This window comes from Sorex fumeus, unplaced genomic scaffold, assembly GCF_029834395.1.
Source record: "Sorex fumeus unplaced genomic scaffold, SorFum_2.1 ptg000044l, whole genome shotgun sequence".
NCBI classification, from domain to species: Eukaryota; Metazoa; Chordata; class Mammalia; order Eulipotyphla; family Soricidae; genus Sorex; species Sorex fumeus.
In genome coordinates, this window is record NW_026606101.1 from 20,754,983 (window position 1) to 20,769,685 (window position 14,703).

Here is a 14,703-nt window from a genome sequence, read left to right on the forward strand (position 1 = left end):
CAAGGCTAACTTTATTCCCAGCACCCAGACTGCTTATGCATTTAAGCTTTTATGCATATATGCATTTAAGTTTAAATGCATCCAGTGCATTTAAGGACATTTAAGCTTCCACATCTCTTTATTCGATTTGCTCGAGTGGGCCCAGTAACGTCTCCATTGGAGACTTTGTTGTTACTGTGTTTGGCATATCGAATACGTCACAGGGAGCTTGCCAGGCTCTGCCGTGTGGGCGAGAGACTCTCGGTAGCTTGCCGGGCTCTCCGAGAGGGGCGGAGGAATCGAACTCGGGTCGGCCATGTTGGCTGCGTGCAAGGCAAACGCCTTACCGCTCTTTATTCATCTATCAGAAGCCTCTGAATTGGCTAGCTGTTTGGTTGGGGTCTCTTTAGAATTGGGTGTGGAGGTTGACAGGTTGACATCTTTTACAATTCTGTCAAAAAAGCAATCTGAGCCTCAAGACATGGCAGAGAACAGAGCAGGGAGCTGGGAAGAGACCTGCCAGTACTGTGGTCTCCTTAAAAATGTTCAGCAAATTGAGAGAAATTAGCGTCATTTACAGTCAGTTTCTGAGTCAGTCAAGTATTGTCTATTAAAGAAACTTCCGTCGGTTTTTTTTTTGGGGGGGGGCAGGGCTGGGGTTGGGGGCACATTTGGTTGTGCTCAGGGCTTACTCCTTGCTCTGTGCTCTGGGATCACTCCTGGTGCGACTTGGGAGACCATATGGCGTGCCAGGGATCCAACACAGGTGTTCAAGCACCCTCTTTTTTTCTTGGGTCGCATTCATGGCTTTTTTCAGACACGTTACTCATTTAGTAATTTTCTTTTCTTCACATAGTTCCTGCAGGACAGTTTTGTTTGGAAAGAAAATGCACTTGTTTAAAGGCTCAGTTTGGTGGGTTTGTCTGGCATTAAGGAGTTAAAAAGCTAAAGTCATGTGAGTACCTGGATTGAGCAAATATTGCAGCAGAAGCCAAACCTCCCATGAATGAGGTTTCTTAATTTTCCAGGAAATGGATCGTTTGTGCCATTACTCTCAGGACTCAATGTTACATTTTAGCCCTACGGGTGTTTTCTCATTTGGATTAATAAATCCCTAACCCACTCTGTTCCTCTGAGAGCTGCTTCTCTCAGATTTCTTCCTAAAAATTCTGATTTGAGTCCGCTCAAGTCAGTGGAGAAAGTGTGTAATTTCTAGGTCTGAATAATTTGAAAGGATAATCAACAGCTTCACCTTTGGTTTTTTTTTTTCAAGTTTGCAGGAAAGTCTATTTTAATTATTTGTTATTTTTAGATGATGAAGTCCTGCAATCCAAAACCCTTTAAGCTGTGTTTTGCAGGGCTAATTTATTCTGTTTTGTTAGGTCCCGGATGTTCAATTCCTGTACCAGCTAACCAGTCATTTTGGACTCGAGAGGAATATTCTAACCTAAAGCTTCCCAGAGCCTCTCACAAGGCGGTGGTCAATGGAAACATAATGTGGGTCATTGGCGGGTACATGTTCAACCACTCAGATTACAGCATGGTTCTCGCGTAAGTCACTTTCAACTCTTTTGCAAGAAGCTTAGTTCTCTGTTTTGAAATTTTATAACTAGAGGAAAAAAGAGATCCTTGTTAATTTCATTACCGCAGGAAAATTCCTTGTGTATGTTTCAGTAATAATATTTCAGATTACTATTTATTTGGTGGGGGATGGAGTAGGGGACATATTCTGAGTTTTTTTTTAAGTTGGGAATTCATTGTCTTATTAAATAATAACTTTTCTTTTCCAGATACTGTTTCTGGTATTTTGTTTTGAACACCTAGCGTAGATCTTATTTAAGTTGGGGTTTACCTCTTATTTAGCAATCTACAGGTCAAGTGATTTGAATTTATAATGTGCTGGTAGAAAGGATAAACCACTAATTCTGTTCAGGATTCATGGTCTATTTCCTGGACCCAGTAGAATAAAATTAATAATAATAATAATAATAAAATCCTGTCCTGGTTCCTCATCTTGAAGGACAAATATATGTTGTCCAAGTGAATTTACCTCTGGAGATTGACTTTGGGGTAAATATACAAGTTCTTATTCACACTTATTTATGACCTAGACATTTTAATAATAATTTCAGATGGAAGAAAAGTCTCATAGGAACATAGAATAGCTACAAAGTCCTTTAAAAAAGCAAGAAAGTACCCAGCAGCTTTTGGCAGAAATGCGTCTGGTCCCTGCAGTAGGTTACCGGCCTGGGGTAAAGAGTGCTGTCCCTCCAGCTGCTCCCCCTTGGTGGCTCGGTGGCCGCCATCCTCAAGAGGCTATTGAATAGTCAGGTTTGGGCCCCCAGTGACAAGACACACGGGCCTCATGGGATGGGGGTGAAGCCGGCCTTTCCTCCCCACCCCAATGAGACCCCAAGTCACCGCCCACGAAAGTCCCCCTTGGCTCCTGATCAAGCTACTTAATGGCCATGATCCCAGAGACTCAGGAACAAATCTCGGAACCAAGCAGGTTTTGGCAGAAATTCCTCCAAATTTAATTGTTAAAATTTCAGAATTCCAAAATCATGCAGCCACTACTGCAGCTGTGCAACATGTTATTCATAACCAGCAACAGAAAACAAATTGTCTATGGTTGCCTTTTTTACAGATCTGAGGTTGGGGTAAAATCCCAAATAATAATGGTGGGTCTGGTGTCAAAATATTGAATGTAATCAAAGTAGAGAGAGACTGATGTGGAAATCATCTGCCCCAAAAGAAGGGGGAGGGTATGGGATGGAGGGTAAACTGGGGTTTTGGAAAATGGGCACTGGCATTTTCCGTCACTGGTTCTACGTACTTGAATTTTTTAGAAGATTTAGTCTCTTGCATGTGTGGGGGGCTCAGGATAAGTCTGTGAAGATCGGCTGTGAAGGGTGTGGTGATTGGTTTCTGGAGGTTTGGGGCTGCCAGGGTATGTCTGGAGCAGGCGGAGAGGGAGACTGCCTGCTCCCACTACTCCCATCTGAGGTGGGCGCGTGGTGGGAACCATCCCTGCTAGCTGGAGTTTCTTTTCCATCTGATAGTAATGAGGTCACTCTGACCACGTTAGTTGTCCGTGGAAACTGTTTGGAGAGCCCGAGTTTTCACTCCCACCTGGTTAACAAGCTGTCATGGGTCAGTCGTCCCCTTCCCCACAGGGCATGGTCGAGGAGGTTGACCATGGCAGGATATCTAAGAGCCAGAGACACGTACGTGTAAGGGTATGGCTTCATTGAAAAATCATTTGTAGTGCTGGAAACTAGGAAAATCTCAACCTGCGCAAGGGAAGACACTCAGGAGACACTGACACCAGGATGACAATATGTGAAAATTACCTAGCAAGAATCTTGAAGTAGTCGGGGCTTAAGCGATAGCACAGCAGGTAGGGCGTTTGCCTTACACGCGGCTGCCCCTTGTTCGATTCCCAGCATCCCATATGGTCCCCTGAGCTCTGCCAGGAATAATCTTGAGTGCAGGAGCAACCACTGTGCATCACCAGGTGTGACCCCAAAAGCAAAAAAAAAAAAAACTTAAAGCAGTAATAATAAAAATTCTTCCACGTGAGTTTACTGGCACACATGAAACAAGTGAAGAGTGGAGTTTTACCAAAGACAAGAAGTAAGGATGAATGAAATGGAAATTTTAGAACTGACAGGTACAATGACCCAAGTAGAAGAAAATCTCAGTGAATTTTTAGACTTAATATTTTTTCATTTCAAAAAAGTTTAAAAGCCCAGCAGTAGAATGGAGAGGACAGAGGGAAAAGAGAAGTCAGTCTTCCTGAAGATAGTACATGGAATTATTTTAGTCTGAACAACTGAAGGCAAATAGAAAAAACAAAATAAGAAACAGAACTCCTGAGACCTATAGACCAAAATCGGGAAGAAAAATCTTCCCATTTCTTTCACCTGAGAAAGAGAGAAAGAGGCTGTGTCTGACAAAGTATTGGAAGAAATAATGGCTGCAAACGTCCCTGCTCCCCCAGAGGTGCATGTTGTTGTTTTTGTTCGGTTTGGGGCCACACCTGATGATGCTCAGGGATTACTCTGGGATCTGCACTCAGGCACTGCTCCTGGCTGTGCTGTCTGAGATGCAGGGATCGAACCTGAGTCTGTCACATGCAAGGCAGGTGCTCCGGTACCTCCATTTTATCTCCTTTTTCTACTCTTACTCATCATTTTTCAGCTCCCCACTGTATTTTCTCTTATTTTAATTCCCAGCAATCCAGTTCCAAATTTTTTTTATTTTATTTATTTATTTTTTTGGGGGGAAAGGCCACTAGCAGAGGACTCCTGGGAATCCCATTGGCCCGCAATGCTGTCTTCTGTGTGGGTCTCTGTCCCACTGGCAGTGTTCAGTATCTGCACTGTCACAGTATCAGCCGTGTGTGTGGTTCCCGAGCATGTGAAAAGGGTGTCTCGTGTGGCTGAAGGGCTGAATTTTTGATTTTTCCATTCCCAGTCCGCGTCTTATTTGATCTTTTCCCCAGCATTTGGTGCAGCTGGCTCCCTCTTGCCTTTTCCCAAGCCCTTCACTTAACTTCCGGGACTCTGGATATTTTCTGTATTTCTTCCTCCTGACTCCCTCTGCCCTTGTTCCTCCTTTGCGGGAGTGTACAGTGACTCTGTTGGTACTCTGGTGCAGCAGCTTGGTCTGTGTACAGGTGCCCCTGAATTTATATATCTGCTGGCCCGACTTCTCACCTGGCCCTCCGTCGACAACTCTGCCTTTTGTATGACTAGTAGGTATCTGAAACACACTGGGCTGGAGCGATAGCACAACGGGTAGGGCGTTTGCCTTGCACGCAGCCAACATGGCCGACCCGAGTTCGATTCCTCTGCCCCTCTCGGAGAGCCCGGCAAGCTACCGAGAGTATCTCGCCCGCAGGGCAAAGCCTGGCAAGCTACCCGTGACGTATTCGATATGCCAGACACAGTAACAACAATTCTCACGATGGAGATGTTACTGGGCCCGCTCGAGCAAATCGATGAACAACGGGAGGACCGTGACCGGACCGTGACCGGACCGTGACCGTGACTGTGTCCAAAATTGAACTTCCCTATCCATCCCTGTCACCTGAAAAAAAAAGAGGCTGTGTCTGACAAGGTGGAACTTGTCCACTTGGAACTGGACTCTTGCAGCAACTTACAGTTTTTTGGCTGGTAACTTTATAAGTCACATTTAGTTTTCAGATTGTAGGTATTTCTACTTGTATTTGATCTGGAAGTGACTTATAGCTTTAAGTGTTTCGTAAATATTAGTATGGTCCTATGGGGTCAGAGAGATGATATAAAGGGGAAGAGCACTTGTTTGGCACACGGTCAGCTCGGATTGGACCTGAAGCACCAACCCCCACCCCAGTCCCCACCAGGAATTATCCCTGAGCATACCCAGGTGTGACTCAAAAACAATTTTTAAATTAACTTATGAAAAGTAAAAATAGTAATTCCTCTGAGAAGTATTTCTAGGACTTAAAATATATCATCACCTATGTTTTCCTATAAATGTGTTTCGGAACATGTACTTTATTTTCTGCATAGCCCTATTAGTTTTTTGTACATGACCTTGTGACTTGCCTTTTCCCCCTTGCTTTTCGCTTTTGAACCACACCTGGCAGTACTCAGGAATTACTTCTGGCTGTGCTCGGGGGACTGTATGGGGCACCAGGGATGGAACCCACGCCAGCTGTGTGCAAAGCAAGTGCCCTACTTGCTGCATTATGTCTCTGCCCCCTGTGATATACCTTTAAGTTATGTCCCCCCAGAGGTCTTCTTGTAAAATCAGGTGTTCTTGACCTTCTGGGCTAAGATTTTCAAGAGAGACCAGAGCAGTAGTACAGTGGCAAAAAGAAAAGAAAGAATGGGGGGAAAAAAAGATTTTTGATGGAAATTTTCACACTGAAGTTTCTTCCTTCGTGTTACAAAGTTGCTTGTGATTGGGTTTCAGTCATATAATTTCCAACACCCATCTCTTCACCAGTGTATATTCCCAACACCAATGTCCCCAGTTCCCCTCTGGCACCCTCTCGATGTCCCCGCTTCCTCGCCAGTGGCAGGCACTTTTTTCTTTCTCTCTTTCTTTCTAACTTTACAAAAATAGTACAGAATTGAGCCACAGGTAGCCAAAAGGACTAGTTGTCTAATTCAGTAAACCTTTTATCTATTTATTTGGAAGTGCTGGGGATCGAACCCAGGACCTTCTACGTACAAAGCAAGCAGTCTACCACTGAGCTATGTACCCACTCCTAATCCAGTAAACTTAATTTTATTATTATTTTGGTAACATATAGTTCTTTGCTGGCTTTTCTGTTTGTTTTTGAATTTGTTTGTTTGTTGAGCCATACCTGGCGGAGCTCTGGGGTCGTTCCCAGTCTGTGTTCAGGAGTCACTCCTGACAGTGGTCAGGGGACCTGTGGTAGTGGGAAGCCTTCTCATGCGTGGCATGTGCTCAGCTTGTTGAACTATTTCTTTGACCCAGAGCGCAGTAAACTTTAAAACAGGTTCTTAGGGCTGACTCTCTTTTCTACTGAATAGGAAGAAGCCTACTGATGAGATTATTAGAATTCTCACTAATAGCCCCAAATCTGAGAAAAAGCAAACTGAGTAGGTGTTTGGTTTGGTTTTTATTTTAAAGAATAGGAAAAATAGTTGCTGGGGAGAATCTAGGTAATTTGGGAAATTCTTTGGCAGTGGGGTAGGGCACTTAAGTATAAAAGGAGAAAAAAATAAAATAAAGTATCAGAGGAGAGTCTAAATACGTTAATTTTTTTTTTCTTTTAATTAAAGGGTCATGATTCACAAAGTGCTGATAGTTGAGTTTTAGGCATACAGTAATTCAACACCAATCCCTGCACGGGTGTCAACTTCCTTCCACCAGTGTCCCCAGATTCCCTCCGGACCCCACGCCCTGCCCATCCCCACTATCAAGTTGACAGGCACACTACAAAACTAAAGTTTCGTTGGTTGCCACTTAGATCTCATGTTTTCAGTTGTGTTGAATTGGTGTTTTGGATATACGGTGATGTCACTGTGTCACTGGTATAACTGGAGGCCTGGTGTCTGTTCACCCATTGCTTCTCATTCTCTTCTCCTTCCTTGATTGCTTTCCTTCTCTGTCCATCTCCAAACGCTGGAGTCAAGGGTGATATAGGCAGCCTCCTTTTACTACAATACATCTCCGCATCCAGTATTCTGTTCCACAGATAAGTGAGATCATTCTGTGTTTGTCTCTTTTCCTGACTTACTTCATTCAATATGATATCTTCCGGTTCTAAGTACCTTTTCTAACTGTCCACACGCAAACCCTCCATTTGAGTTCCAATATTTCTTCAGACCTAAGAAAACAACACAGCTCAAAATTCTCACACTAAAACGAAGATGCAAAGATAAACTTGTTTTAGATACAGTAGGAAAAGAACTAAGAAGTCTTTGCAAGTACAAATGTCCATAGTGCAACCACAAGATGAAATAAGTGACAATGTAGCTCATACAGATACTCTTTGATTAAAAAAAAAATCAGCTGGAAGAAAAAGCACAGCAATAAATAAATAAATAAATAAATAAATAAAGCTCACCGACTTCTTATAGAGGGAAAGCAACTTGAAGGAGCAAAAGGTTCCTTTCCACTGCTGCTTTTTATAGCTCAGTCTTTATGGGGATTTTAATTCAGTAAAACAAGCTGAAAGGCAAAAAGGTAACCTAGAATGAGATGAACTGGGAGATTACACACCTAACAAACGTGAATTACAGAAAGAATGAGAATGCAAATTGTGTCACCAACAACATGAGTACAGATGAAAAATTAGAAATGGAGAAATCTAAAGACATGTGGGAAGAAAAGACCCCAGGATAGACAATCACTGGCTCTGAAGAAAAGATCCCAATAAAGGGGACAGATGGGTTGAAATAGCCCAAAATTGTTCCAGGAAAATTTTATACTTGGGTGACCAGACCTACTCTGATTATTATTGAACTTTTAGAATAAATCGCAAGTTATTGGGTGGGCAGCCTCATGTAGTTCTGGTCCTGTTCGCAGAACCTTTACTTTATTGGGCCTTTTGGTTTTTAGGCACTGGATTGGAATCCGCCAGGAAGAATTCATGTGGGAGATAGCTCAGCTTGGCTGGAGGAAACTCATTCTTTTTGTTTTGTTTTGTTTTGCTTTTTGGGTCATACCTGGCGATGCTCAGGAGTTCCTCCTGGCTCTGCACTCAGGAATTACTCCTGGCGGTGCTCAGAGGGACCATATGGGATGCTGGGAATCAAACCCTGGTTGGCTTCGTGCAAGGCTAATGCCCCACTGTGCTATTGCTCCGGCCCCAGAGGAAACTCATTCTTGGGTTCTGAAGTTGATCAGTGATGATCTGCTTGCTCAGGACTAGTTACTCGTTATTTCATTTGTTACCTTGGACTCAGCTCCAATAAGGAGGAGTGATTATTTGGTGTTTGTCCTTTCTTATGTTTAATTGTGTGTGTGGGGGGGGTGCATTCCTCCCACACCCCACTGTTTCCCGCCTTGTGATTGCTTCTCTGGGTTGTGAAGAGTGACAGTTTTGTTGTTGTTGTTGTTGTTGTTGTTTTTAATTTATGTGACTTTCTTTGGAAGTTCATCTTACCCAGGTTATAGGGACTTGCCAGCAACCTTAGTGGTCCCGGCCAGTTCTTGGGCTGATGTGTTGTGGAGGAGGAACAAATATGTTGAGATGCAGATCGAGCCCCCTTGACGTCACTTGGAAATGAAGTGATTTGAGTCATTTGGAAAATTGCTTCTGTGTTTCAGTTTCTCTCTTCTTCTTTCCTCTCCCTCAAACTGATAGAAACAGACTTTTGACTTGAACATAATGGGAATATGTGTTCTCAGGAAACATTCTCCAGCGTCAGAGCTCCACAAAAGTGTTGCAGTGGGATGCAATCTATTTTTTAAGACTATTTCCCGGAATGGATTTGGGTTATTTCTGCCTCAAAGCAGTCTTGCATCTTTAAAAAATAGTGTGAGAAAGGCATATGGTGGGGGAAGGGGATGGAGAAGTGGGAGGGAGAAAGATCAAGAACAACACCCCTAACAAATATGTAAATACATAAAAATAAGAAGAGAATAAGTTCAGACTGGCCTCATAATTCTCCATAACGGCATTCATGTAGGGAACGCTCCAGAGAGGGTCATTGAGATTACTATACCCAGCCAAGATGTCATCCACTGGTAAAGCCAGCAAGCAGACCTTCCTTCCTTCCTTCCTTCCTTCCTTCCTTCCTTCCTTCCTTCCTTCCTTCCTTCCTTCCTTCCCTTCTTCCTTCCCTTCTTCCTTCCTTGACACAGACAGTGATGCTCAGGTGTTACTCCTGGCTCTGCACTGGGGAGTTACTCATGGTGGTGCTTGAGGGACCGTGTGGGATGCGGGGGATCATGCCCAGATTGGCCATGTGCAAGGCAAATGCCCTTCCTGCTGTATTATCTACTATCACTCTGGCCCCCAGATATTTTTTGAATATGAAATGATAATGAGCATCTCATTTTGGAGGAGGTCACTCTGGGATCTGTGCTCAGGGCACCAGCGAATCGAGCCGGGTTTGTGGCCACAGCCCAGGCCAGGCAAGTGCCTTACCTTTGTTTTGTCTCTCTGGTCCTGTCATGAGAATGTTCAAGCTGGATTGTGTCAGAAGCGTATAAAATAGTTTTGCTTGATCATTTGGGTAAAAATAATCATGTTTATTTTGTAGATACGATCTTTCCTCTAAGGAGTGGCTTACACTGAACCAGTCTGTGAACAATGTCATGGTTAGATACGGACATTCCTTAGCGTTACACAAGGTAAAGTATTTCCATTTTGTGGGGCTCGAAATTCAGCTCTTACAGTTATTTTATCTTATTATGTAATTGAAAAACTATTGGTTATTCATGTCATCAAAAACACCATTGGTTATTCCCTCTCCCTTGTAAAACAGACCCAATAAAGAATTTATCATAATTTGATTTTTATATATGGGGTTTTTTCCCCCCCTTTTTTCAGGGCTTGGGATTGAATCCAGTACCTCCCACATTGGGTGGAGGTGGGGTGGTGATCTACCCTTAAGCAACTTTTCTGCTCCTTCAGGAGAGCTAATGTACCGTCTGGTGGTTCTAAATGCATCCATAATGTTCTGCAACTGTCACTCATCCTTCTCCTGCACTTTTTTCATCTTTGAGTTATAGGAAGAAGTTAAAGTTGAAACAGATTTAACACAAGAAATTGTTTTTGTTTTTGTTGGATTTCCTTTTGGCAGCCTTAATCCCCAAACTGTCCTCTCCAGCCCAACACAAGACATTTTAATGGCTTTAAATTATTCTTGGATATCCTGACTGTGATGCCACATGGCAAAATAATGTAGATTAGCTTTTATGATCTTTAGAAAGTTTAGCCAACAGTAGTCATATTGCAGTATCCCTAAATACTCACTTTCACTGCCATGTTTTTGTGGCTTATGTTGGGATGCGGGGAGAATCAAGCCATTTTATAACGTGAAAACTCAAGCCTGAGAGACTCCCAAGGCAAGGATTGAAAAAAGTAGTAGAGAATATGATTTATTTTTATTCTTTTTCCCTTTTCCTAATAATTCACCTAAAGGGGCATGGTCTGTTTCTATTCTCAGATGTTTTCCTTTGCATTTTTTTTGAGAATTTTGTTTACATTTTTCCTAGGGAAAAATTTACATGTATGGAGGAAAAATTGATTCAACAGGGAATGTAACCAATGAGTTGAGAGTATTTCATATTCATAATGAGTCCTGGGTGCTGCTGAGCCCCCGAGCCAAGGAGCAGTATGCCGTAGTTGGGCATTCGGCACATATCGTCACATTGAGCACTGACCGTGTGGTCATGCTGGTCATCTTTGGTCACTGTCCCCTCTATGGATACATAAGCAACGTGCAGGAATATGACTTGGGTACGTATACTTTTTTCCATTGGATATTTTTTGAGTACTGTATTAAAAACCTTATTATTAGGACTTTATTATTAGGACTTATTTGGACTTGAACCTAATTTTGAGCCAGTATTTTATCTTGAGATGCTGTTAATACCCAGAGCATTAGCCACTGACATTCAAATGACTCATGCCAATGTCTAATATGTATCTGTTGCTATTAGTCTGGCAAGCAGGCAGAGATGGAACTAAGTGCTTTGGGTATTAAAAAAAAAAAGAAATAAGTAGATTAAAATGGTTTGAAGCAACAAATATTCTGAGGGAGAAATTTTTTTTTGGCTAGCCTTTTAGAGACTGGTTTTGAGCGTGTGATTTCTCCTGAATGCGTAATCATCCGATGGTTGACTTTTATTGTGTCTGTTGTGATCATTGAAGAAAGTAAGTATATATCTGTGAGGTGACAATTAAATGTCATGGATAATTAAGTGTCTGGCTGAGGGGAATCAGAGTCTTAAATTGAAAGTCTCTTCCTCTGTGACATCGTTGAGCTCGGCCATTGAAATGTTTAACGAGTTGGAATTTGGCCACCTGGCTCTGTTACAAGTTTTCCGGCGCCTTCCTTCGAAAATGATGATTTTTCAAAGAATGAAATTACTATTATTAGTGCATTAAGGCCTCCTGAGTTGCCCTCTCTTATCCTTAGCCGTTTGGCATGTTTCAGTCTGAGGGAGGAGTTGCCTTCAGTGTGGGCCTTACTGTTTTCTCTTGGCAGATAAGAACACGTGGACGATACTGCCCACCCAGGGCGCCCTGGTCCAAGGAGGCTACGGCCACAGCAGCGTTTTCGACCGCAACACGAGGGCCATCTACGTCCACGGAGGCTACAAGGCTTTCAGTGCCAACAAATACCGACTCGCCGACGATCTCTACAGATATGACGTGGACACGAGGATGTGGTAGGTTGCTTGCTCTGCCTTCCCAAGGGGCGGATTCCAGACAAGCATTTTCTAGGAAGACTCTGTCGTATGGTTTTCTTGTTTTTAAGACCTTGCAGATAACTCAGTTCAGCATTATCAGCAGATAAACTTGGAAATAAATAGAAGGCAATAAAGTGGCCCGTATTTGCATCCTCTCATTTTGGCATGGGTGACTTGGAAAATGGAATTTGGGGACTGGATTTCAGTTTCCATGTGCTCAGGGCTTTGGTAACATTTTAGGTCTTCCTAATCCTAGGGAATAAATTACTCTACATAACTCCTTACGTTCACTTTTGTAATGAAGTAAAATGTGTGATTCTTTTGGTCGTCGTCATCTTGGTGACCAAGACAATGGGGTCATCCTTCTCTTACTGAAGTCACTGAACAGAGATGGTGGTAGTCCCTAATCGATTATAGTTTGCCTCGGTCTGTATCACGTACTTGTCTATATAAAGTTTACTAATGATGAATTCGGGCTGGAGCGATAGCACAGCGGTAGGGCGTTTGCCTTGCATGCAGCCAACATGGCCGACCCAAGTTCGATTCCTCCGCCCCTCTCGGAGTGCCCGGCAAGCTACCGAGAGTATCTCGCCCGCACGGCAGAGCCTGGCAAGCTCCCCGTGACGTATTCGATATGCCAAACACAGTAACAACAAAGTCTCCAATGGAGACGTTACTGGGCCCGCTCGAGCAAATCGATGATCAACGGGAAGGCCTTTACCTTTTACCTTAATAATGAATTATGAGATAGTGTAATTATATAGCAGTGCTTTCTCTCTCTCTCATTTTGGTTACTTGTATTTCCTTACATATTTTGAAACCATGCTACATGAATTCTGTTTTCCGGTCATAAAAAAATCATAATTATTTTAGTGCTTGTCCATTGTCTGGGTGTGCTGTGTCTTTTGTATTCTGTTTTTGTGCCACGCTTAGCTGTTGCTCAGGGGCCACTCCTGGCCGAGCTCAGGGGTCCATAGTGGTGCCAGGTATTGAGTCAGGGTCCACCACGTGCAAGGCAGGCTCTGTACCCCTGTACTGTTCTTCCGGTCTCTTCCAGCCTGTATTAAAAACTTCATGTGAGAATTCCTAACTCTATGCTTTCTTCTAGAAACTGGAATTGTAGAGCCATAACTTTTTTTTATTTGTTTTTGGCAGAACTGGGGATCAGACCCAGAGCCTCACACACACACTTGACAGGCAAGTGTTCTGTCATTGACCCACTGCCTTGTTGTTGGGTCGTGTCGTGAATGTTTTTAATACTCATGATGGTTTTTTGGCCAAAATTCTCCCTTCATGATTTTGTATGTTTATTGTATTAAAGAGTAATTTGTAGGGAAAGGACCAGAAGTATTTGCACAGTTGGGTCTGAAGTTGAGAAAATAGTTATGTTTGTATCAGCAGATAAATGAAACCTGTTCTGAAAATCTCACCTGTGTTCATTGTCTTTGGATCCTTCCTGAAGGACCATCCTCAAGGACAGCCGGTTCTTCCGCTACCTGCACACCGCGGTGGTGGTGAGTGGCACCATGCTGGTGTTCGGAGGGAACACGCACAATGACACCTCCATGAGCCACGGCGCCAAGTGCTTCTCCTCAGACTTCATGGCTTATGACATTGGTGAGTTGGCGCGGAGCCAGGCAGGGTCCACGAATCCTTTTGTCTACAGAGCAACCTTCAGAATAAATGTCACCATTTAAAAATGGGCAGGCCATCTGAAAGAGGTCTGGATGAAGGGGACTGGAGCGATAGCACAGCAGTAGGGCTTCTGCCTTGCACGCAGCCAACATGGCCGACCCGAGTTCGATTCCTCCGCCCCTCTCGGAGAGCCCGGCAAGCTACCGAGAGTATTTGATATGCCAGACATAGTAACAACAAAAGTCTCCAATGGAGACGTTCCTGGGCCCGCTCGAGCAAAAAATTATTATCATAATTATTATTTTTTAATGTCAGCGCTGTGGTTTCCGGTTATTCACAGTTGAGTGTTAGGTAGACAGTGTCCCCTCACCTGCCTCATCGCCGTTGTCAGCTTCCTTCCAGCAGTGTCCCCGTTGGCCCCCCCCACCCCCTCCTGACAGGCACATTTCTGAGTCTGGTGATTGTAGTTTGGATCTCATGCTTTCAGTTGTGTTGGTTCTGTGGTTCAGCTGTATCGTTTGGTTTGGTTTGGGTTTAGGCGCCCCACCTGGCTGTTCTCAGGGCTTACTCCTGGCTCTGCACTCAGGAATTATGCTTGGTGGTGCTCAGGGGACCATATGGGGTACCTGGGATTAAACCCAGGTCGGCCACATGCAAGGAAAAAGCCCTACCCACTGGACTGTCGCTCCAGTCTGGAGATACAGAGTTAAATAGTGCCGTTTACCACCAGTGTTCCATGGCCCCTACGCCCTAGTTGCTTTTCATCATCAGTTGTTTTAAAAATTGTTCTTGTCACCAACTTTAATAATAAAAATTTTCTGGGGCCATTCCCTTTAGTTGAGTTTTTATTTCGGAGCATGAGCTGGGGTTAATGGGCTCTCCTGTATTAATGAGGCCTTACACATTAGTGTGATGTCTCTGTGCATGCCAGCTGGTGTCAGGGCAGTTAATAATGGTTTTATAGCATCCCCTAGAAACTGGTCTCACACATGGTTGATGTGTACCAAGCCAAGACTTGGTACACGTTTTACAAAAATTTGGTGTGATGGTGGGCTTGACCAGGAGAGGGCAGCATTGGTCCATGCAAAACACGTGCTGCCAATTCTCTTGTATAGATGTCGGAACTTTCGTGTTTGGTTTCTGTGCAGTGTCATCGAGGGAGCCCGGACCTCACATATGTCAGGTGGGCGCTCTGAG

The 14,703-nt window shown here is 43.6% G+C and overlaps 1 protein-coding gene across 3 annotated transcripts in view; it reads left to right on the forward strand.

The window, feature by feature from the left end:
* ATRN (attractin) overlaps positions 1-14,703 on the forward strand; it is a 152,610-nt gene that overhangs the window by 65,829 nt on the left and 72,078 nt on the right. For all 3 annotated transcript variants that reach the window (XM_056122082.1, XM_056122080.1, XM_056122081.1), the window contains exons 6-10: positions 1,362-1,530; positions 9,714-9,804; positions 10,672-10,915; positions 11,667-11,850; positions 13,334-13,488. In XM_056122082.1, the coding sequence (XP_055978057.1) occupies positions 1,362-1,530; positions 9,714-9,804; positions 10,672-10,915; positions 11,667-11,850; positions 13,334-13,488 (843 nt within the window). The remainder of the gene's footprint in view (positions 1-1,361; positions 1,531-9,713; positions 9,805-10,671; positions 10,916-11,666; positions 11,851-13,333; positions 13,489-14,703) is intronic.